This window comes from Schistocerca nitens, chromosome 1 (assembly GCF_023898315.1).
Source record: "Schistocerca nitens isolate TAMUIC-IGC-003100 chromosome 1, iqSchNite1.1, whole genome shotgun sequence".
In the NCBI taxonomy this organism is placed as follows: Eukaryota; Metazoa; Arthropoda; class Insecta; order Orthoptera; family Acrididae; genus Schistocerca; species Schistocerca nitens.
Window position 1 is genome coordinate 373,194,212 of NC_064614.1, and position 23,890 is coordinate 373,218,101.

The window sequence follows — 23,890 nt, forward strand, 5'->3', positions numbered from 1 at the left end:
CTGCTTGTGTCATATAGATTTTTGTTCCCCAATTTAAGACTGATGTCTTCAGTTTGGGCACGTCTACTAGCATGCACCTGAAACCTATATGTACCTTATTTTTGTACTATTTATTAACATAATGGTTTGCATTTTCTTTGTTCACAGCAAGTGGAAAAACAATGGACCCAGTACTGACGCTTAAGACAAACCATGTTTAACTGGTTGAAATTAGGAGTAGATATATTATATAATTTTCTTTTCCATTTTATACACATTTCCACACACTGTTCCCCACAAACAATTCTATAAAGTCATCTACTTTCATCTCAGGGACTATTGATGAAGATTATGCAAATAGTATCATGACATACACAATCAATAGTTTTGGAGAGATCTAGGAAGAATCTAGCAAATTTCCTTTTTGTCATTGCCTCCTGTCATTACGTGCCTCACAAAATTTTCAGTTCCTGTCTTGACCTATGTTGAAGAAAAAATGTTGGGCATTGTTTCCTATTTACAAATGTAACAGCCTGTGTTTTATGGCTGTCTCCACAATCTTTCATAGTACTGATGTTATATTGATGGGTCTACAAATTTATGGGTTATGTGTGGTGCCCCTTTTGTATAAAAGAATCACTTTATTCACTTACAGCCATTCATTACCACTTTATTAAATGCAGAAAAATAATAGTCAACAGTGTTTCAGATTTACTTTCTATTCCATACCTACATCTGTTTCCACAGTAATTCAGTTGCATTCATGCCATATTTAAGCACTTTTTAAGATTGGTAATACTGGTGGCCTCTGTATTTAAAAGCCTGCTCTTAAAAGGCACATTTAAACAATCAATTTGTGATGTTCCATCAAGTTAATTATTTCCACTGTTCTAAAAAGTAATTGTTCCCACATCACACAAATAAACAACTTTCCAACCCATTAGTTTATTTTTAATTTAGGTTGACTTCTTGAACATCTATTATAGATATATACTTTTAACATTTCGCCATATAACAACCAAAAATAGAGTCATCTTAACAAATGAAGGCATGGGTAGAGACAGCCAGTCACTTCATAGTGAAAATTTAAACCAGTTCTAAACCAACTGATAAAATGCATAAAAAATATGAACAACCAAGCTCAGCTTTTGAACATACATTCTTCATCTAAGAATCTAAGATTTCTCTCTCTCTCTCTCTCTCTCTCTCTCTCTCTCTGTGTGTGTGTGTGTGTGTGTGTGTGTGTGTGTGTGTGTAGAGGGGGGGGGGGGCTGCAAACACTCTGAGGAGAAGATGTATCTGAAAGCTGGGATGCAGTGTACAACTTCCACTATGAGCTTATCAATTGCTCTCCACTATGTAGTGAATGCCTTTCTTTATCCATTTCATTGTTTGTATTCTGCCCAGGATTTCTTGGTATTATATTAAATGTAATAATAACCTTAATTGTTATAAATCATATAGCGGAGATGCTGAGACGCAGATAGGCACAACAAAAAGACTGTCACAAATAAAGCTTTCGGCCAGTAAGGCCTTCATCAACAATAGACGACAAACACACACACACACACACACACACACACACACAAACACAACTCACTCACATGACTGCAGTCTCATGTAACTGAAACCACACTGCGAGCAGCAGTACTGGTGGATGATGGGAGTGACAACTGGGTTGCGGTAAGGAGGAGGCAGGGGTGGGGAGAGGGAGGGATAGAATGATAGGGGCCTGTGTGTGGTGGTGGAATGGCGGCTGTTTAGTGCTGTAATGGGAACAGGGAAGGGGTTTGGATGGACGAGGACAGTGACTAATGAAGGTTGAAGCCAGGAGGGTTGTGGAAACGTAGGATGTATTGCAGGGAAAATTCCCATTTGTGCAAGTGAGACCCTCAGTATATTCAGTGAAGCCTTCACAGACCAGAATTATCCTCTGAACCTTGTACAAAAACAAATCTCCCATGCCTTATCTTTCCAGTCCCTCACCACATCCCAGAGTCCCACTGTCTGGCTGCAGAGGAGCATTCTCCTCATAACTCAGTACCATCCACAACTGGAGCAACTCAATTACAGTCTCCTCCAGGGCTTCGAATACCTCTCATCATTCCCTGAAATGAGAAATTTGCTGCCCACTACCCTTCCCACCCCTCCAACAGTGATATTCCGCTGTCCTCCAAACCTACACAGTATACTCATCCATCCTTACATGACCTCTGCTTCCAACCCCTTACCTCATGGCCCATACCCTTGTAATAGACCTAGATGCAAGATCTATCCCATACATCCTCTCACCACCACCTGCTCCAGTCCAGTCACAAACATCACCTGCCCCATCAAAGGCAGGTCTACCTGTGAAACCAGTCATGTGATTTACAAACTAAGCTGCAACCACTGTGCTGCATTCTATGTGGGCATGACAACCAACAAGCTGTCTGTGCACATGAATGGCCACCAACAAACTGTGGCCAAGAAACTGTTTCTGAGCATGCTGCCAAACATGACATCCATGCTTCATAGCCTGTGCCATATGGATCCTTCACATCAACAACAGCTTCTCTGAATTGCATAGGTGGGAACTTTCCCTGCAATATATCCTGAGCTCCCATAATCCTCCTGGCCTTAACCTTTGTTAGTCACTGTCCTCACCCATCCAGCCCCTTCCCTGTTCCCATTCCAGCACTACACAGCCATCATTCCACCAACACACACAGTCTTTTTATCTCTCTCTTTTTCTGCTATTCCCACCGCCCCTCCCCAAATCTCTGCTGCCCTCCATCTAGCCTGCAGCACTTCACTATCTGCCACCCCTACTATACTCTCCCTCCCCCTCCCAGCCCCAGCCTCCTTCTTACCCCCACCCTGTCACCACTCCCACAATGCACAGGTGCTGCTGCTTGGAGTGTGGTTTCAGTTGCCTGAGAGAGGAGTCATGTGAGTTGCGTTTGCCTCTGTGTGTGTGTGTGTGTGTGTGTGTGTGTGTGTGTGTGTGTGTGTGTGTGTGTGTGTCATCTGTTGTTGACAAATGCCTTACTTGCCAAAAGCTTTGTTTGTGACAGTCTTTTTGTTGTGCCTATCTGCGACTCAGCATCTCTGCTATATGGTGAACAGCAACTTTCCTTTTCATAATATTGTACCATTCCGTCCTGGTTCTTCCTTTGTTTGGTTCTTATAAAATTCAACCAAGAACAAACTTCAGTTTCTATGATGTAATTAAACAATTTAATATGTTTCAATAATTCTACCTCCATTAGCATATTTTATATATGCTAATCATATAATTTTGTGGTTCCAGGAAGCAGGAGTTGTGTGTCGTGTACCTGGTCTAATGTGCTCTGAAAATATGTGGCAATGTTTGGAGAGTAAAGAATGTATTAACATAAAATTCCTGTGTGACCAGGTTGAGGACTGCAATGATGGTACTGATGAATCATCATTATATTGTGATGTAAGTCTCAAATAGTTTGAAACTGAGTTTATAGTTGTGTTTTTTTCTTGAAACAGTTATAATAACTATAATTACTATAAGTGGTGTTTGACTATATATTAGACATCAGTGAATACTGGTGCACTAAGGCACCATTAAAAGATAATAACATAAAATAACATAAAATAAAAGATAATAACATAAAGAATCTAACTTATGATGATTACTGTGAAACTGTGTTAATACTACATCTGTTTGTGAATTTAAACTGACATGTTAGTTGAAATTTACAGCAAAGAGTGCAACTTATTAAAGCAATGGGAATTTCATATAGATTAAACGCTATCTACTCAAATGGGTTATTGAGCTGGACTGTACCATTTCAGTTATCTGAGGATATACCATGTTGTGATAGACAATGTGAATGTTGTTTAGATGTGCTGCCATCAATGCCTCACAATGCATCAATGGCGGCACAGGTCATCCCTGTTTTCAAGAAGGGACGTCGAACAGATGTGCAGAACTATAGACCTATATCTCTAACGTCGATCAGTTGTAGAATTTTGGAACACGTATTATGTTCGAGTATAATGACTTTTCTGGAGACTAGAAATCTACTCTGTAGGAATCAGCATGGGTTTCGAAAAAGATGGTCGTGCGAAACCCAGCTCGCGCTATTCGTCCACGAGACTCAGAGGGCCATTGACACGGGTTCACAGGTAGATGCCGTGTTTCTTGACTTCTGCAAGGCGTTCGATACAGTTCCCCACAGTCGTTTAATGAACAAAGTAAGAGCATATGGACTATCAGACCAATTATGTGATTGGATTGAGGAGTTCCTAGATAACAGAATGCAGCATGTCATTCTGAATGGAGAGAAGTCTTCCGAAGTAAGAGTGATTTCAGGTGTGCCACAGGGGAGTGTCGTAGGACCGTTGCTATTCACAATATACATAAATGACCTTGTGGATGACATCGGAAGTTCACTGAGGCTTTTTGCAGATGATGCTGTGGTGTATCGAGAGGTTGTAACAATGGAAAATTGTACTGAAATGCAGGAGGATCTGCAGCGAATTGACACATGGTGCAGGGAATGGCAATTGAATCTCAATGTAGACAAATGTAATGCGCTGTGAATCCCATAGAAAGATAGATCCCTTATCATTTAGCTACAAAATAGCAGGTCAGCAACTGGAAGCAGTTAATTCCATAAATTATCTGGGAGTACGCATTAGGAGTGATTTAAAATGGAATGATCATATAAAGTTGATCGTCGGTAAAGCAGATGCCAGACTGAGGTTCATTGGAAGAATCCTAAGGAAATGCAATCCGAAAACAAAGGAAGTAGGTTACAGTACGCTTGTTCGCCCACTGCTTGAATGCTGCTCAGCAGTGTGGGATCCGTACCAGATAGGGTTGATAGAAGAGATAGAGAAGATCCAACGGAGAGCAGCGTGCTTTGTTACAGGATCATTTAGTAATCGCGAAAGCGTTACGGAGATGATAGATAAACTCCAGTGGAAGACTCTGCGGGAGAGACGCTCAGTAGCTCGGTACGGGCTTTTCTTAAAGTTTCGAGAACATACCTTCACCGAAGAGTCAAGCAGTATATTGCTCCCTCCTACGTATATCTCGCGAAGAGACCATGAGGATAAAATCAGAGAGATTAGAGCCCACACAGAAGCATACCGACAATCCTTCTTTCCACGAACGATACGAGGCTGGAATAGAAGGGAGAACCAATAGAGGTACTCAGGGTACCCTCCGCCACACACCGTCAGGTGGCTTGCGGAGTATGGATGTAGATGTAGATGTAGACCACTTTGTACATCCAATGACTTCGTCTTCAACTCTTAATGGCCACTTGACTAAAACAAAAAAACTGAACATAACAACATTCCAGAAAACTTATTTGTTCCACAATACACAATTTGGTTGTCACTTCATGTCCTCTTTAACCTCACACTCCTTGTGCATTCCGGGTGGAGTCATTCTTGATGCGGAAAGGGTCCTCCCGGATGCCATGAAGACCACAGGGTGCAGCCAGCTGCAGGTGGTGGCACATATGTGAACTAATGATGTGTGTCACTTTGGATCTGAGGAAATTCTCTCTGGATTCCAGCGGCAGCTATCTGATTTGGTGAAGGCTGCCAGTCTTGCTTATGAGATGAAGGCAGAGCTCACCATCTGCAGCATCATTGACAGAACCGACTGCGGACCTTTGGTGCAGAGCCGGGTGGAGGGTCTGAATCAGAGGCTCAGCTCAGACAGTTTTGCGACCGTGTTGGCTGTAGATTCCTTGACTTGCGCCATAGGGTGGAGGGGTTTCAGGTTCCACTGAATAGCTCAGGAGTTCACTACACTCAGCTGGCGGCTACACGGGTAGCGGAGGCTGTGTGGCGTGGACTGGGTGGTTTTTTAGGTTAGAAGGCCTCGGGAAAATACGGGGTGGGCTGCAATCTCAAAGGGTGCATGGCAAATACAGGACATGCTTGGATCAAGGAACAGTCGGAATTGTAGTTGTAAATTGTTGTAGTTGTGCTGGGAAAGTCCCTGAGCTTCAAGCGCTAATAGAAAGCACAGAAGCTGAAATCGTTATAGGTACAGAAAGCTGGCTACAGCCTGAAATAAGTTCAGCAGAAATTTTTACGAAGTCTCAGAAGGTGTTCAGGAAAGATAGATCAGGCAGATTTGTTGGTGGAGTGTTTGTGTCTGTCAGTAGTGGTTTATCTTGTAGTGAAGTCGAAGTAGATACTCTGTGCGAATTGGTATGGGTGGAGGTTATACTTAACAGCCGAACTAAGTTAGTAATTGGTTCCTTCTACTGACCCCCAGTCTCCGATGGTATAGTTGCTGAACAGTTCAGAGAAAATTTGAGACTCGTAACAAATAAATACCCCACTCATACAGTTATAGTTGGTGAGGACTTCAACCTTCCCTCGATATGTTGGTAAAAATACTTGTTCAATCCAGTGGTAGGCAGAAAACATCTTCCGAGATTGTCCTAAATGCTTTCTCCGAAAATTATTTTGAGCAGTTAGTTCACAAACCCACGCGAATTGTAAATGGTTGTGAAAACACACTTAACCTCTTAGCCACAAACAATCCAGAGCTAGTAGAGAGCACCATGACTGATACAGGGATTAGTGATCACAAGGTCATTATAGCTAAGCTCAATACTGTTTCTTCCAAATCCACCAGAAACAAATGCAAAATTATTTTATTTAAAAAAGCAGATAAAGTGTCACTAGCAGCCTTCCTAAGAGACAATCTCCATTCCTTCCGAACTGACTATGCAAATGTAGACGAGATGTGGCTCACATTCAAAGATATAGTAGCAACAGCAATTGAGAAATTCATACCTCATAAATTGGTAAGAGATGGAACTGATTCCCCGTAGTACACAAAATAGGTCCAAACGATGTTGCAGAGGCAACGGAAAAAGCATGCGAAGTTCAGAAGAGCTCGAAATCCCGAAGATTTGCTAAAATTTACAGACACGTGAAATTTGGCACGGACTTCAATGCCAGATGCCTTTAATAGGTTCCACAACAAAACATTGTCTTGAAATTTGGTAGAAAATCCGAAGAAATTCTGGTAGTATGTAAAGTACACAAGCGGCATGACGCAGTCAATACCTTCGCTGCACAGTACCGATGGTACTGTTACCGACGACTGTGCCGCTAAAGCGGAGTTATTGAATGCAGTTTTCCGAAATTCCTTCACCAGGGAAGACGAATGAAATATTCCAGAATTTGAAACATGAACAGCTGTTAGCATGAGTTTCTTAGAAGTAGATGCCTTAGGGGTTGCGAAGCAACTCAAATCGCTTGATACGGGCAAGTCTTCAGGTCCAGATTGTATACCGATTAGGTTCCTTTCAGATTACGCTGATACAATAGCTCCCTACTTAGCAATCATATACAACCGCTCGCTCACCGATAGATCTGTACCTACAGACTGGAAAATTGCGCAGGTTGCACCAGTGTTTAAGAAGGGTAGTAGGAGTAATCCATCAAACTACAGTCCTATATCATTGATGTCGGTTTGCAGTAGGGTTTTGGAGCATATACTGTATTCAAACATTATGAACCACCTCGAAGGGAACGACCTATTGATACGTAATCAGCATGGTTTCAGAAAACATCATTCTTGAGCAACGCAGTTAGCTCTTTATTCGCACAAAGTTATGGCCGCTATCGACAGGGGATCTCAAGTTGATTCGATATTTCTAGATTTCTGTAAAGCTTTTGACACCGTTCCTCACAAATGACTTCTAATCAAGCTGCGGGCCTATGGGGTATCATCTCAGTTGTGTGACTCAATTCATGATTTCCTGTCAGGAAGGTCGCAGTTCGTAGTAATAGATGGCAAATCATCGAGTAAAACTGAAGTGATATCAGGTGTTTCCCAGGGAAGCATCCTGGGACCTCTGCTGTTCCTGATCTATATAAATGACCTGGGTGACAATCTGAGCAGTTCTCTTAGGTTGTTCACAGATGATGCTGTAATTTACCATCTAGTAAGGTCATCCGAAGACCAGTATCAGTTGCAAAGCGATTTAGAAAATATTGCTGTATGGTGTGGTAGGTGGCGGTTGGTGCTAAATAACGAAAAGTGTGAGGTGATCCACATGAGTTCCAAAAGAAATCCGTTGGAATTCGATTACTCGGTAAATAGTACAATTCTTGAGGCTGTCAATTCAACTAAGTACCTGGGTGTTAAAATTACGAACAACTTCAGTTGGAAAGACCACATAGATAATATTGTGGGGAAGGCGAGCCAAAGGTTGCATTTCATTGGCAGGACACTTAGAAGATGCAACAAGTCCACTAAAGAGACAGCATACACTACACTCGTTTGTCCTCTGTTAGAATATTGCTGCGCGGTGTGGGATCCTTACCAGGTGGGATTGACGGAGGACATCGAAAGGGTGCAAAAAAGGGCAGCTCGTTTTGTATTATCACATAGTAGGGGAGAGAGTGTGGCAGATATGATACGCGAATTGGGATGGAAGTCATTACAGCAAAGACGTTTTTCGTCGCGGCGAGATCTATTTACGAAATTTCAGTCACCAACTTTCTCTTCCGAATGCGAAAATATTTTGTTGAGCCCAACCTAAATAGGTAAGAATTATCATCAAAATAAAATAAGAGAAATCAGAACATAAAGGTTTAGGTGTTCGTTTTTCCTGCACTCTGTTCGGGAGTGGAATGGTAGAGAGATAGTATGACTGTGGTTTGATGAACCCTCTGCCAAGCACTTAAATGTGAATTGCAGAGTAATCATGTAGATGTAGATGTAGATGCAGATGCATCAGAACGGGTCCTTTGTACCCATGGGTGTGATACATGGCATTGTTAAAACATATCCATGGCAATTTTTTGGGGTCTTCAACAGTTGTCATTTACAGTAGTGAAGTGCCACATTATCTTCATGACTCATATTGTCTTGTCTTTTGCGATTTCAATTGCCTCTCTGATATTTGGTCATTACAGCCCAGACTGCTCAGCAAGAACATACTGTTCTTCAGATTTTAACATGCACATTGCCCTTGAACTTCAACTACTGCAGTTTTCCTATCTCTCTTTAGACATACATGGTCACTAAATTTAGTTGTTGTTAATGCTACTGTCTTCAGTTTGAAGGCTGACTTGATGCAGCTCTCTATACCACTCTATCCTGTGCAAGTCTGTTCACCTCTGCATAACTAATACAACCTACATCCACTTGAACTTGCCTGCAGTAGTCAAGACTTGGTCTTCCTTTGCAGGTTTCAACCCCATACTTCACTCTATTACCAAATTACTCCTTGATGCCTCAGGATATGTCCTATTAACGTGTTCATTCATATAGTCATGCTGTGCCATAAAGCTATTTTCTCCATAATTTGATGTAGTATCTCTTTATTAGCTACTCTATCTATCCATATAATCTACAGTATTCATCTGTAACACATTTCAGAAGCTTCTATGTCCCTTGTGTCTGCATCGTTCGTTGTCCACATTTTGCTTCAAGTAAGGCTTCCCTTCAGTGAGATACTTTCTGAAAAGGTTGTCCTGGCACTTAAATTTACAATTATGTTAATTTTTAAGGTATTTATCTTCTTCAGAAACACATTTTACTATTGACAGTCTGTGTTGTGCATGCTCTTTACTTAAGCCATTATCAGTTATTTTGCTATTCAAATAGTAGAAATCATCTACTACTTTTACTGTCTCATTTCTTAATCTTATTCTCTTAGTGCAGTGTTATTAATTTTACTGTACTTCATTAGCCTTGTAGCCTTATTTAACTTTTTTATTTTCATATTATAATGCTTTTTCAAGACACTGGACACTATCCATTCATTCTGTTCATGGATGTTTCAAGTTCTTTGGCATTTTTGAAAGAATTTCAATAAAAGAGGCCAACTTTATTTCTTCTCCCTGGACTTTAATTCCTTTTCCAAATTTCTCTTCATTTCCTTTACTACAAGTACGGATTGAATAACATGTAGGATGTGATACAACCCTGTCTCATTCCCTTCTCAGCTATTGCCCCTGTTTCAGGTCCTTCAACTACTGTTGGGTTTCTGTACAAGTTTTATATTGCTTTTCACTCCCTGTATTTTAAGCACTATAACTTCAGAATCTCAAAGAGAGTAATCAGTCAACAATATCATAAGCTTGTTCAAAATTTGAAAATGCTATAAATGTGGGTCTGGCATTTCTCAAACTGTCCGCGGCTTGTGGTCTTGCGGTAGCATTCTCGCTTCCCACGCACGGGGTCCCGGGTTTGATTCCCAGTGGGGTCAGGGATTTTCTCTACCTCGAGATGACTGGGTGTTGTGTGTCTTTCATCATCATTTCATCCTAATTTACTTGCAAGTCCCCGTAGTGGCATAAAGAACTTGTGGAGCGGCGGCCACCAATGTCATACACTTATTATTATTATTATTATTTCTCAAACTCGTCCTTTAAGATGAGTCACAGTTCAGTATTACTTTGCATGTCTGTACACTTCTCCAAAACTCAGACTGGTCTTCCACCATGCCAGCCTCTTGTACAGAATTCATGTTAGTGTTCTTCAACCATGAACTGTTAAACTTTCATATGACTTCCAGCACCTTCTTTTGTGTTGGGGTAATAGTTGAAACACTTGACAAATAGTAGTGGAAAGCACTGTAGGAAACAGAAATACCATAATAAATTCACAGTAATTGGTCGTCCAAGACAACTATGTAATGTTACAGGAGGCCAATGGTCCATTTAATTAGTCATTTGCTTGGCCTATCATACAAATTTTAAAAACTGATTTTATTGTCTATCAGCATTTACAGTTTGAAGAAGAGCTGATGAAATGTATAAATTATTGTTTAATTTATCCTTTCTGGAACAGATCAGTGAATCTTCTTCTTCCCCTTCTTCTTCTTCTTCTTCTACATTTGCCCTCAAGCTGATGGAGTCCACAGTTGTGAATCTCTGACACCAGTTTATCTGATCTTGTACCTGATCAGGGAGCAGGCCTGAGATCTTGAGATCTTCAAGCAGGGTGTCATACTATCACTGCCTATGTCATCCTACTGGTCATTTACCATCTACTCTCAAACTAAAATCAGTCTCTGCAGCTGTTGTTGCATCTGCTCTAAGAACATGGCTATACCCTTTTAGATGACTTTCTCTCATCTTGTCTGCTATTGATGCTACTCCACATAATTTTCAAACTTAATCAAGTGTGACATGATTGTGCAGTGTCAATCCAGATGTCTATCCAAGCATCTTCATTTCCATGATAATAAGTTATGGTTTCACTTCTTTTCTTGAAGGTCAGCATTTAGCACCATACAGATCAATGAATATTTCAGAAATTTCAAAAATTCTGTTTAACTTTATGCCATATCTCTTTATTCTTTTGTTATTGATGTAGTTACGTCCTATCTTATATAGAATTGTGCATATTCTATTTTGTGAAGGTTAACTGAATCTCCATTATCTGAAATTGAAGCAATAATCATTGTGAAAACATCACAGATCGCATCATCAACAAAGAAGATTATTTCAGTATTGGAACAAAATGGTAACACATTTGTATGTATGATGATGGGTACCCATTACTGAACTCAAATTGGTTCATTTAAATGATTTATAAGCACATGTGAAGTGTAGCAGAGTAATGATGATTTATTTCTAGCACATTCTTTAGGAGTGCTTCATGACAACTATTCCGTGTTATGCCTTCATTTATGTTATTTCTCTCAACATTCTCCTTTATGATGCGATCTAAAAGACGTGATTTATGAGTGAATGGAAGCATGTGACTCATTAGTGATTCATCATGAGCCCAATGATAAATACAGCTGCTTTCCTCTTGGACAGTTTTTAAGCTTGATGGGGAGGACAGGGCAGTGGGTACATTATGGGCTTCAAATTTTAGTAATACCATACTAAAAAAAGGAAAAGTTACTGATATTTAAAAATTTCCCTTCATTTTTGATATTTAATTAAATCATGTGTAAGTAGTCAGTAGGTATAGACTGAGTTAATTAATTATTGTAAGGAATAAAATTGTTAGAATCAATAAAATAGTATTATCAAACTGTGGAAACTCTAGGTAGGAATCTCAACAGTATAAGGTAAAGGTAGATTACTACTTACCATAAAGATGGTATGTTAAGTTGCAGACAGGCACAACTAACAGACGCACATTGGCTTTCGGCCACAGCTTTTGTCAGGAAAACAAACACACACATTCATTCATAGAAGTAAGCACACACCTCACACACACATGACCCCCATTTCCAGCAACTTGGGCTGGACTGCAACTGTAACATAGAACAGAAGCAACAATCTGGAAGGAGAAGTAAGGGCAAGGATAGCAATGTATGGGTGGGGGAGGAGGGGAGGGGGGGGGGGAGAATGCTGTCTGGTGGAGCATGCAGACTGCCGACAGGCACAGCATCGGGAGGCTGCAGGGTAGGGGGGAGCAAAAAAGGAGAGGGCAGGGAAGGGGAAAGATGAATGGGTGCATTGGCGGATAGCAACACGAGCTGGTGAGAGTGTTGAACAGGTACAAGGTGACAGTACTCATGGGGTGAAACTGTTCGTTGGAGAGCATGGGGACAATATGTTACCATGGGTTGAGGCTTTGAGAGCAGATAATGTTATTTTAGTATAATTCCCATCTGCAGAATTCATGAAAGCTGGTGGTGGAGGGAACGATCCAGATGGCTCAGGTAGTGAAGGAGCTGTTGAATCAAGCAGCTGCATGTTGTTCCAAAGGTTGGTAGTCATACCAATATAAAAAGCTTTGCAATGATTGCAGTGGAGCTGGTATATGACATGGCTGCTTGCACAGGTGGTTCAGCCTCAGTTGGGGTAGGATAAGTCATATTGTAAGTGCTGGGTGGGTGGTTTGGGCAGGTCTTGCACCTGGGTCTTCCACAGAAATATGATCCCTGTGTAAAGGGGGTGGGAATGGGAGTGGCACAGGGGTGGACTAGGATGTTCTTGAGATTAAGTTGCTGACTAAGCCGTGGGAAGGATCTTGGGTAGGATATCGCTCATTTCAGGACACGATGATAGGTAGTCAAAGCACTGTTGAATGATTTTGCTCAGTTGTTGCAGTCGATGATAGTATTGGTTGATGGAGGGGGCATCCTTTGTGGCTGGTTCTTGGGGGTGGTTGATTGGAGGTGTGACAGAAATGGAATGGGAGATCTGTTTGCAGACTAGATCTTGGGTATAGTGCCTGTCTATGAAGGCCATGGTGAAACCCTTAGCATATCTGCCAAGAGAGCACTTATCACTGCAGATATGCCATGGCTGGGTGGCCAGGTTGTTTGGGAGGGTTTTTACAGTGTGGAAGGGATGACAACTGTCAAAATGCAGGTACTCTTGGTTGTTGGTGGGTTTAATGTGGACAAGGTGTGGATGGGGTCATCAGAGAGGAGGAGTTCAATATCCAAGAAGGTGGCACCCTGGGTCAAGGAGGACAATGTGAAGTGAATGGAGAGAAACCAATTTCCTTGTCATTTCCATTTCCCATACGCCATCCCTGCCACAAGATTCTCCACTCCATCTTTCTGCACCAGTTCAGAAAAGTATACCTTTCCCTAGCTAAAACCCAGTCGCACATCCTGTTTCTTAAAAGCTGCCTAAACTGTGGAATCCTTACCAATGACCAAACCATAAAAATTTCTCTCACTGGATCCCACGCCTCTCTTCATAATGATGTTGACCTTTTCAGATTCCACCAGTCCCTGGTCCCCACAAACCTGGTACTGCAAAATCACGTTCCCATGGTACAGGCATCCCAGATACACCTCTGCTCCCTCTGCAAGATATTGTGACTGTGGAATCCCTGCTACATACATCACATTTCTGAAACTTAATCTCTTGCTCTCCAGCACCTGGAGCAGCATTCCAGACACCAGCTCCATGTTATCCAACATACTGATATCATACTGCTGCCTCAGGTCACCACTATCCAACCCCTCTTCTCTCTTCATAAAACTGTCTCCAGGTTTATTTTCTTTGTATAGATCTCCTATATATTCCTTCCATGTGTTAGCCTTCCCTTCATTGTGTGGTACTGGCTTGCCATTTGCCTTCCTAATATTTGTTCAGCAGCTTCTCTTTTCTCCAAAGGTTGCTTTCATTTTCCTATGCCTGATAACTATTTTTCTCATACTGATGCATACTTCTACAGCCTTGAATTTCTCTTCTAGCCAATTCTGCTTGACATTTTGCACTTTCTGTCAGTCTTGTCTTTTAGAAGCCTTGTCTTCCCTTTTGTTTGATTGATTTTCTGCATTTCTATATTTTATTCTTCCTTCAATTAAATTCAATATCTCCTATAGCATTGAGGATTTACACTGGGCTTTGTCTTTTTGCCTGTTTGATCATCTGCAGCCTTCACAATTTCAGCTCCCGAACCAGTTTATCTTCTATCATGTTCTTTCCTCCTGTTTCAGTTAATAATTGGTTAATGCTCCCTTTGAAACTTTAAGCTATCTTTGGTCCTTTCAAATTATCCCTGTCCCATATTCTTAATTTCATACCTTTTTACTATTCCTTCTGTTTCAATGTGCAGTTCATAATCATTAAATTATTATCATCTGCTCCTGGAAATGTTCTAACGTTGGCCTACTGCAGTGCGAATACACTGATGATTTTGTAATCAACATTTTTCTCTTGTCACATGTGCATATTGTTCTGTTTTACTGCATGTTATTCACTTCATTGAAACTCCACATGTGCACTTCAGTGATATATAAGGAAAGAAAATCAGTATTCATGCAATATGTGCTACTTAATATGTTCCAAAATGCTACACATAAAAGTAGGATTTTTCTGAGGCTCATATCTTGGGACCTGTTGGTTATAGAAAGGTAGAGTCAGGTGTTTTGGATAGCTCTTGGACCATGGACTGTTTGTATACCCAACAGAAGGATTCTCTTACTGTAACCATCTTACAGTATAGGGTCAAAGATGGAATATTACACACTTCCTTCAGCTTAGGCAAATAGAGAAAATCAGCTGGTTCTTTTTGCATTAGATGTTGTCTAGAGTGCACCTTAAGGGGCTTATGGTGGCACCATTTAGTTCTTGGCCTGTTCCTGACAAAACCTAAAAAAATGATTTTTGGGTACAAAACAGAGCTGCAGATTCCAAACGGCTTTGCACAGAAAATGATTGAAATTTTTAGAGTAGATTCCTAAGATCACAGTATTAAACAACCTTGAAAGTTTTTATATCTTTAGTCATTACCAAGGTACGGAGTTTCAAAGTTATCCTAGTTCTACACATAAAACTGCTCATACGCTCGTAAGATCTGGTGTGAGGGATAACCTAAATAATAAGTAACTGCAGAAAATTTCTCCAATTTTAATGGTATATTCTGTAAGCATTTATCTAGAAGCGCCATCTTCTTATTTTCAAAAATCTATATCCTTTCTCAAGAAGTACCCCGAAAACATGGTTTTTGGTACCAAGACCGAGCAGCAGATTGCAGGACAGTTATGCACAGCAAATCACTGCAATATTTACGATGTATTCCTAAGATCCCAAACTCAAACAATCTTGAAAATTTTCTTGGTATCTTTATCTGTTTCTCAGATATAGAGGCTCAAAGTTATCCTACTTATACACGTAAAATATGTACTTAAAGTCTGGTGAGATGTGAAAAAGCAGTTTATAAAAAGACATAGTACAGAGAAATATGCCATAAAGGGATTCCATTATCATCAGAAGGGTTATGGGAACCCCATGTTGTTGTACTGAAGCACACGCTGATTTTTGTGCACATAAAATTCAGTCTGAAGTGTGAAACTATACAATTTTGCATTATTTCAATTTCATATAAGTAAACTATCATAATTTTACTGACCCACAAAGTTCTTTTCATATGAGTGGCATGCACTGCTGTTTATTAAAAGACTGAGTGTAAAGCTGGGGTACCAGATGCCTCATTCTACGTTCCTAATCACCTTTTAAAGTTTTCCCAAAATTTTTGGTATATGAATGTATTTACACTTTTTTTATGCTATAAGAGAAGGAGACAGTGACAGTGGGAAAGAAATGGAAAGGTATTAAACATATACTGGAAGATAGTAGACAGTGACAGTGGTATAGAAAGAGTGAAAGAGACAATGGTAGTGTGAGAGGAATAAAGAGAAAGAGAAAATGGAAGTGGGTGAGAGCCAGTAATAATGAGAGACAGAGTCTATGGCAATTACAATGAGAAAAAGGGAGATAGTGACAGTGAGAAGAGACAGCAGCAGTGGGAAGGAATGAATGAGATAGTAGCAGTAAGAGAGAGCCTTGACTTTGAGAGGAGACAGTATTAGTAGGACAGAATGAAGGAGATGGTGGCTGTGAGATGAAGACAGTGACAGCTAGGGAGACACAAAGAGGTAATGGCAGTGAGTTGGGCTGAATTAATTAGTGAGCGAGAATGGGCAAGAGGGAGTGGAGTGGTATGAACAATTTGCAGCAATGGATTAGTGGGTGAGGGCAGGTTACAGTTAGGGAAGAGTGTGTGAGTGAGAGGTGAGTTGTATGTTAAAAAGAGTGTGAATATGATTGCATGCCAAACTTTTTGGGAAAATTGTTAAAGGTTCTGAGGAAGGTAGAATGAAGCAGCTGTTACCCCACTTTTCTGTCAGATTCTTTTAACAAGCAGGAGCATCTTCGCCTTTTCTGTGTTCCAAGAGGGACATTTTTCTGCTGGTACAACAATACAGCAACTTCCATTTTGGGAAAAATTAATCTGTAAGAACTGGAGGGGTTAAGTTGCATTGTTTTAAGCAACTGTTTAGACCTTTGCTAAATAATACATTATTTTTGACTGTTGTAAATCTGCCAACTGTAATTTTTTGTTACTGAGTATTATTTCTTCAGAGATTTGTGCTTCTGCACTCTTTAGATTAGTTAACCTTAAAAAAAGGCAAATGCTCACCATGTCCATGGTATTCAATAAGCCACACATGACTTCTGGGTCATGCCAAATTGTGAGCACCTCATGGAGCTCAGCTTTCATTTACTTGGTACAGGCTTCGTGAACCAGGATTTCTTGAACTGGGAATGGTTGTGTGCTGCCAGTCCTCTGTAAACTGTTAGCCCTGGGCATGCTTCAGTGACCACTGTGTTGGGTGGTGGAATGTTGTGTGTCACAGGAAATGGGGAGCTCGGCTTTATTTCCCAAATCACAAGGATGAAAAAAAGTTAAATGTTTCTGAGGTTCTTAAAAGAGAAGAGGGCATGTCTGCTAAGATGTCACATTCTTCATAAAGAAAGGTTTAGATGGTGCTACAATTGGCCTGAAGTCAATAAAGAGACTTTGCAGTGATTTATAGTCAATTGAAACTATCACTTTGGGACATTTACAAAAACTTCTTAAACCAAAGATACTGGATGATTACAGCATTGCATCTGACCTGCATTAATCTCAGTTCCAGCCATGGTGCAGTGTAATGTGGAGACCCAACGGACAGAAGTCTCACTGTACCTCTACAGGGATACATTAAAAATGCAAGGTATTTAAAGTTACTCAACAGGTGCCTTCTGCTGAAGAAAAGAAATTGTGTGATCCATGCAGCAAAATGTTCAAATGTGTGTGAAATCTTATGGGACTTAACTGCTAAGGCCATCAGTCCCTAAGCTTACACACTACTTAACCTAAATTATCCTAAGAACAAACACACACACCCATGCCCGAGGGAGGACTCAAACCTCCGCCAGGACCAGCTGCACAGTCCACGACTGCAGCGCCTTAGACCGCTCGGCTAATCCCACGCGGCCCCATGCAGCATCCATCATACAGTATATCATTTGCATGAGTTGTGAAACAGTTTACACTTAAGGTCAGCATGTCAACACAAAACACTAGCAGTAAACACCACTACCGACACCTGCCCGTGTTGTTCCACATGCCAAATCACAGGCTTGAATAAACTTGCATCTGCCAGAGAATCAGTTTTGCAGTCATCTAGGATTCACTGTAACCATTTTACCTGCCCCCCCCCCCCAACCACACACACAAAAAATTAGTTAACTCAATCAGTCTGTCATGTGTTTCTACCCAAAAAGGGAAAGTTAGCATGAAGAACAAATCAAAATAAACTAGAAACTAAAGCAGCAGTGATGCAAGCAACAGTCACCTCTGATTCTGAAAGATTTGACAGTGGGAATAGTTACTTTAAAGAACCCAAAAAGTTCCTCTAGCACACCTCCAGTAACCTTTGATACCGTCCCCCCCCCCCCCCCACCCCCCTTCCCACATCAAGCTGCAAAGAGAAAGGGAAAGCAAACTCATCAGCAGATAATGGACATACTGCAGTGGAATTTAAAATTAGGTGGATGAACTAAAGCTTCTAACATAGGATAGATCTGTCTAAACATGTATTTAGGAAACATATCTTGAGGAGTCTGATACCTCTGTGCTACAGAAATATTGCCACTATAGAAAAGATGACCTCATTGTTGAAAGGGCTAAGGGAGGAGTGGCAGTGTTCATCACTGACACATTGTGCTATTCATCTGTCACCCTAACTAGCACAATACAATCGGTTGCTGTCACTGTATATTTCTGTCATGTCAGGTAACACTATGTTCCATTGATCTCTTGCCACAGGAAATGCTGGTTAGTGTTCATAAGTCAGTTTCCCCCACCATTCCTTCCTTTTACAAGTTTTCAATTCACATAGTGCTCTATGGGGCTGCAACTCCAACTGTCCAAGGGGTCAAGTGCTTGAAAATGTATTAAGATGTGAAACATTGTGCTTCCTGAATACAAGGGCAAGGACACTTTTTGCACAGCAACAGGGTCATTCTCTGCAATTGATCTGACAGTTTGCTCTCCCACTTTCACAGATTCTGTCCAGCAAGAAGTGATAAATTCCTTTCATTTCAGAGTACACTTCCCTAATTTTGTCCACCTTATATAAAAAACAGACTTATAAGGCAGACTGGATGCTGTATAGCAGTTGGTCATAGAAGAGCACCAAGGCGGGGTACAAGAGTGGGTGGATCACATTATCAATCTGATCTACTCTTCTGCCAATGAATGTGTACCAAAATCCTCTGGCCATCACAGGAGTTAACCTGTTCCTTGGTAGAATAATCAGTGTCAAGGAGCAATAGGGGGCAGGCAGAAAGTTGTGCAAAAATTCAAGTGCAATCCATCAGCAGAGAACCTCGGAACCTTCCAGATAGGGACAGTGAAGGCCCAGCACACAGTAATGGAGAGTGATAAGCAATCATGAAACGGATTTCTGATGTCTGTTAACCAGTCAGCTTTCACCTCTGTAGTATGCGAATCAGTAAAGCAGACCTCTGGGAAATAGATGTCATGCCTGCTAGCTATCGTACAAGACAATGGAGTTCTGAAAGACAGACCCATGGAAACAGCATAGACCATGGCACAGTTCTGTAACTGTGTAACACAAGCTACGGGTTCAGTTCCACATTTCCATGCCTATCACAAGCTTAGGGAGAGGGGATAGGTTCATTTCAACTCCAATAATGAAGAGGCTTATAAACTATCTGCAGCTCGCAAGACTGCCCCTGCGCTGGACTTGATACTATATGCCATGCTACAGCACCTTAATGTTGAGTCTAAGGAAATCCTGTTTACCTTTTTTAGTAGAGTATGAAGTGATGCTCAATATCCTGACCATTGGCAACACTGAGGAGGGATACAACACTGCTTTGAGACGCAATACCATTTCACAATACAAAAATAGGGAATTCATGGTCATCTCTGAATATTTCTGTGGTCCTTCCTTGCCGAGTGCTGTATTAGATTTAATCTTGAATGCTCTTTGTAGTATGGTCCTTTAGGTTCACAATATCCCACAGAGTAATTTTTTAAGCTTGACTTTGTTTGCATTTGTGATCTATAGTGTATTGCCTGCATTGAGGAATCCTGTGAACTGCTTTTTATCTTTTTCTTTTTTTTATGGCTTTTGCATTTTCTGGTCCACTTGTTGTCCAATATTTCTCTCTTGTCTATTAAAATTCCCTCTTAACAGACACAGAGAAGGTCTTCTAGGGTGTGTTTTAATTTCTCATCTGAGAAAACTATGTGTACTGTTTTTACTTGTGACTGTTCTCGATTTACATTCCTTGAAGTGAGCCTGAGGGACTGTTTTACATTTCAAGGACACAGTGTGTTTCCTGGGTCTCTTATGTGGTAGAAACTTGATTTAGCTGTCACATTTAAAGACACGAAAAAGAAGAGTCCTTTAAATATCAGACATTATGAAGTATTTGAATGGAAAGAACTGGGTGTACACAGATCATGCTTGCTGCAAAATTCTATAAGGGTTTTGTGCACTCATGTGTTGGGTATGGTTATATGGGCTGTGGCTCAGCACGACCAACGTACTTGAAGGTGCTGGACTCAGTACACTACAAGAGTGTCAGATTGGTCCCAGGAGCCTACAGAATGAGCCCCATTCCGAGCTCCTGTGCAGAGGCAGGTGAGCTGCAGTTATCTGTCTAGTGAAGTTTCCTTGTGGCTAAATAATCATTCAAGTTCCAGTTGTTTCTCATGTTACTGGCCTTCCCCAGGGAATATTAACATCCATGCAATCCTAAAACAACTTTACAGCAATTGCTCATGATGGACAAAACCTTTTGATATACGGGCAGTGCTTAATGGTCTAGAAATGTCTCTGATAAATATAAAGAAGCAGGGTTGGTGCAAAGCACCACCCTGGTTGTTAGTACGGTCTAGGGTAATTTTAAACTTGAAAAGTGCAATAAACAATCAAATTCAGACTATATCTTTAAGAACAGTTTTTTTTTACAATTTTGACTGAGCACCATGATTTTAATTTAATATTATACTAATGGGTCCAAATGGGGAACAATACTGACTGCTCTATCACTTCAATTGTATGCGTCTTCAGAATCCATCTGACCAGTGAGTTTACTGTATTTGATGTTGGACTTATGCAGTTCATAAAACTGTAGATCACATGAAACATGATCACAGTTTGAAATTTCTGATCTGCTCTGATTCACTCTGTCCTCTGCAGACCATCCAGCATATATAACCAACAGATAAAACTTTAATCCACTGTCCTATCGCTTTTTTGCCTTGATATCATTGAGTCCATCATGCATATTTAGGAGAAAGAGTGGCTGCTTGTCATGGATAGCATGTTGTGATCAATAAAAGGGACTAAATGTCATGTCATGTCATCTTCAAGCCTGTTGAAGTGATAAAGTCTGCTTGAGATGTCTTTGAAAAGAACACAGTCTGCTGAAACATGGCTTCCTTCTCAGATGTGAAGCCTATAGTGCTGCTGATTACAATTCACCATATTTTAATTGAATGTCATTACGTAATGACAAGAGGATGGAAGCCAATTTATTTGCAGACCTGCCCATCAATTTTAAGTGATGAGATGACAGTGCATTTGTTCTATGATTTTGTGTTTCGTCAGACATTTTGCATAAGCTGTTAGACAGGATATTTTAGTATGTCTAGTATTACAAAATTGTTGAGGCTTTCGTGGCCACTTGTTGACAAACTGCCTATTGGCTTCTGTCTCGGGTTCTTCGGCCGACGTTCATCTACTGATTTTTCTGACGTTTCGCCAGCACGAGTGGCTGGCATTGTCAAAGCTTCACCCTCCATTGCCGGTGGTGAACTGGAGCCGAGCTCGCGGGCGCAGGCTATATGTACCTGGCGCGCCAACGTCCGAGGGCTTCTCCGCGGTCATTTCCGGTGCGGTTCTCCTCTTTCTACCTGCGACGGTCGTTCGCTGCAGTACGGGAAGCCAGGATCCGTTGACCTTAAGGCTTTCCTCTTTCTTGTTCAAACTGTTCGCGTGTTTTTGTATTTCTACAGCTTCTCTGAACAAGCGCGTGTGATAGTGCTTCTCTACAGCCAGAACTTCCGTGTCGGCGAATTTTATTACATGGTCGGTCTCATTCAGTGCGTGCTCTGCCACGGCCGATTTCTCCACCTGCCCCAACCTGCAATGTCGCTTATGCTCTTTGATCCTGGTGTTAATGGATCGTCCAGTCATTCCGACATACACTTTTCCGCATGGCTTCCCGTACTGCAGTATTATCCATCTAATACATTTGTGTTCCACCAACCACCTTCCATGGCTTGCTTTCTGTGGCCCTTCTGGTCTTGTAACAATATTTTAATTGTGCATCTTGTATCAGGTTTCATTTTTGTACATTTAAGTGTAACATTGTGTGCTAATGTGAGGAAGAGTGTGAGTGAGCAAATGTAAACTTATGTAGCTTTTTAGCATGTATGCATTTCATTTGTTTTAACTCTTTTTATCTCATGTAGCAATTGACTGTAAGAGTGCTGATAACCAGAATGTCAAGTGCCCTAAACAAACATCTTCATCATCAACAACAACAATATTCAAAAATAGATTGTACATAGCTCTGTAACTTGGTGCCGAAGTTTGGTTGTAAATAACAGAGTGAAGATGTATGATGAAGCATTGTCGTATCATAACCATAATACAGGGCCGTTAATGAAGTACAATGCTTAGCACTGAAAGCACAAAAAGACACCAACATACAGCCAGGAAAGAACTGAACACCTTGATGAAAATATTTAATATTCCAGAACATGCAAACACTCCAAACATCAGAAATGTTGAGAATCTCTAAGAAATGATAAATATTAAATAACAAATAATTGCTGGCAGTCAGATTTGAACTGGTGATGTGCAGCATGCCAGCCAGCAACACTAACTGCTATGCCAAACAGCATGCAACACAAGTCTTGGCATTGCTCCCTCTCATGGAGTACCAGTGATCTGCTGTTTCAGAAGTTCTCATTTGAGCTGACAACAGCATCCTGGATTAGAAGTTGTTGAGGGTTGGATGTATGGCAACTCTGTCAATGCTCACCTTCTGATCTTGTTGTCATGTCTTGTTCACTACTGTGGCCATTGAAGGCAGCCCTTTCCATCAAAGCTTTACAAACAAGTGGATTTTCAGTCTCCTTAAACAAAAGGCCCCTACACTGATCTGACCCTCAGGACTGTAGTAGGTCTTCATACAGAGAACACTGACATGGCCAACATCTCTGCCTTCTGGATGAAGGGTCATAATCATTGACTTTGTATGAGACATCCAACAAGTGACAATGGATACGATACAGCCGTCTAATAACTTTTCTGATAGTCCTACTTTCAGACAGGTGTAAAATTCTATGCCAAGTTTCCCAGGCAATATCTTACTGGCCAGTGCTTGCCATTATAGTGCTGTCAGTTCTCCTGGCATCCAGAGTTTGGCGCAAGCCAACTGTATTGCTTCTTTGGTCCTGGTGATAAGGTGTTTCATGCAGTCATTGTTATTCACAGATTCTCATTTGTTGACTTTGGGAACCTCTCCAAGATGTTGATTCCAATCACGTAGAATGGCATTACTGCAAGTGGAATTTGGTATCAGATGCCCTGGATGTAATAGTGTCACATTTCAGTCACTGGTTTTTCCTTACAACTGCCCAAATAGTGTCTAATGGATTGGCAGAGACCTGACCAGTGATACCTGCCTCTGATTGTGTATAGGGTCTTCATGAGGCCCAGATGACCAGATGTTTGAGTGTCATGGAAAAACTTCAGGACACCTGGCTGAAGATGAACAGGGATGACAAGCAACAATTTCTGCCAAATCAGATTATAGTTCCTCTTGTATTATATTCTGTTTATTAATTGGAATTCTTCTTTAGTTGGTTCCTCTTTATTCAAGGTCCCTATGGTTTACAGCAATGCAATATCTTTCCCCTGTTTAGCAACAATATCATTTAATGCAGTGATGACTGAAGTTTCATCCACACTATTGTGTTCCACCAAAGAATTCCTTGGAAGACAGTTGGTATCCTAGAGTTTTATTCATTTTTGTATACTACTGTAATGTCACACTCTTGATGCCTCATTGCACACCACACATGCCAATCCAGTGGATCCTTCAGACTAGTCGGCCCACACAGATAATGGTGGTCTAGTTCAGTGGTGAA

The 23,890-nt window shown here is 40.9% G+C and overlaps 1 protein-coding gene across 3 annotated transcripts in view; it reads left to right on the forward strand.

Annotated features, from left to right (window-relative positions):
- LOC126248967 (serine protease svh-1-like) overlaps window positions 1–23,890 on the forward strand; it is a 455,562-nt gene that overhangs the window by 303,645 nt on the left and 128,027 nt on the right. For all 3 annotated transcript variants that reach the window (XM_049950539.1, XM_049950521.1, XM_049950530.1), the window contains one exon: window positions 3,272–3,424. In XM_049950539.1, the coding sequence (XP_049806496.1) occupies window positions 3,272–3,424 (153 nt within the window). The remainder of the gene's footprint in view (window positions 1–3,271; window positions 3,425–23,890) is intronic.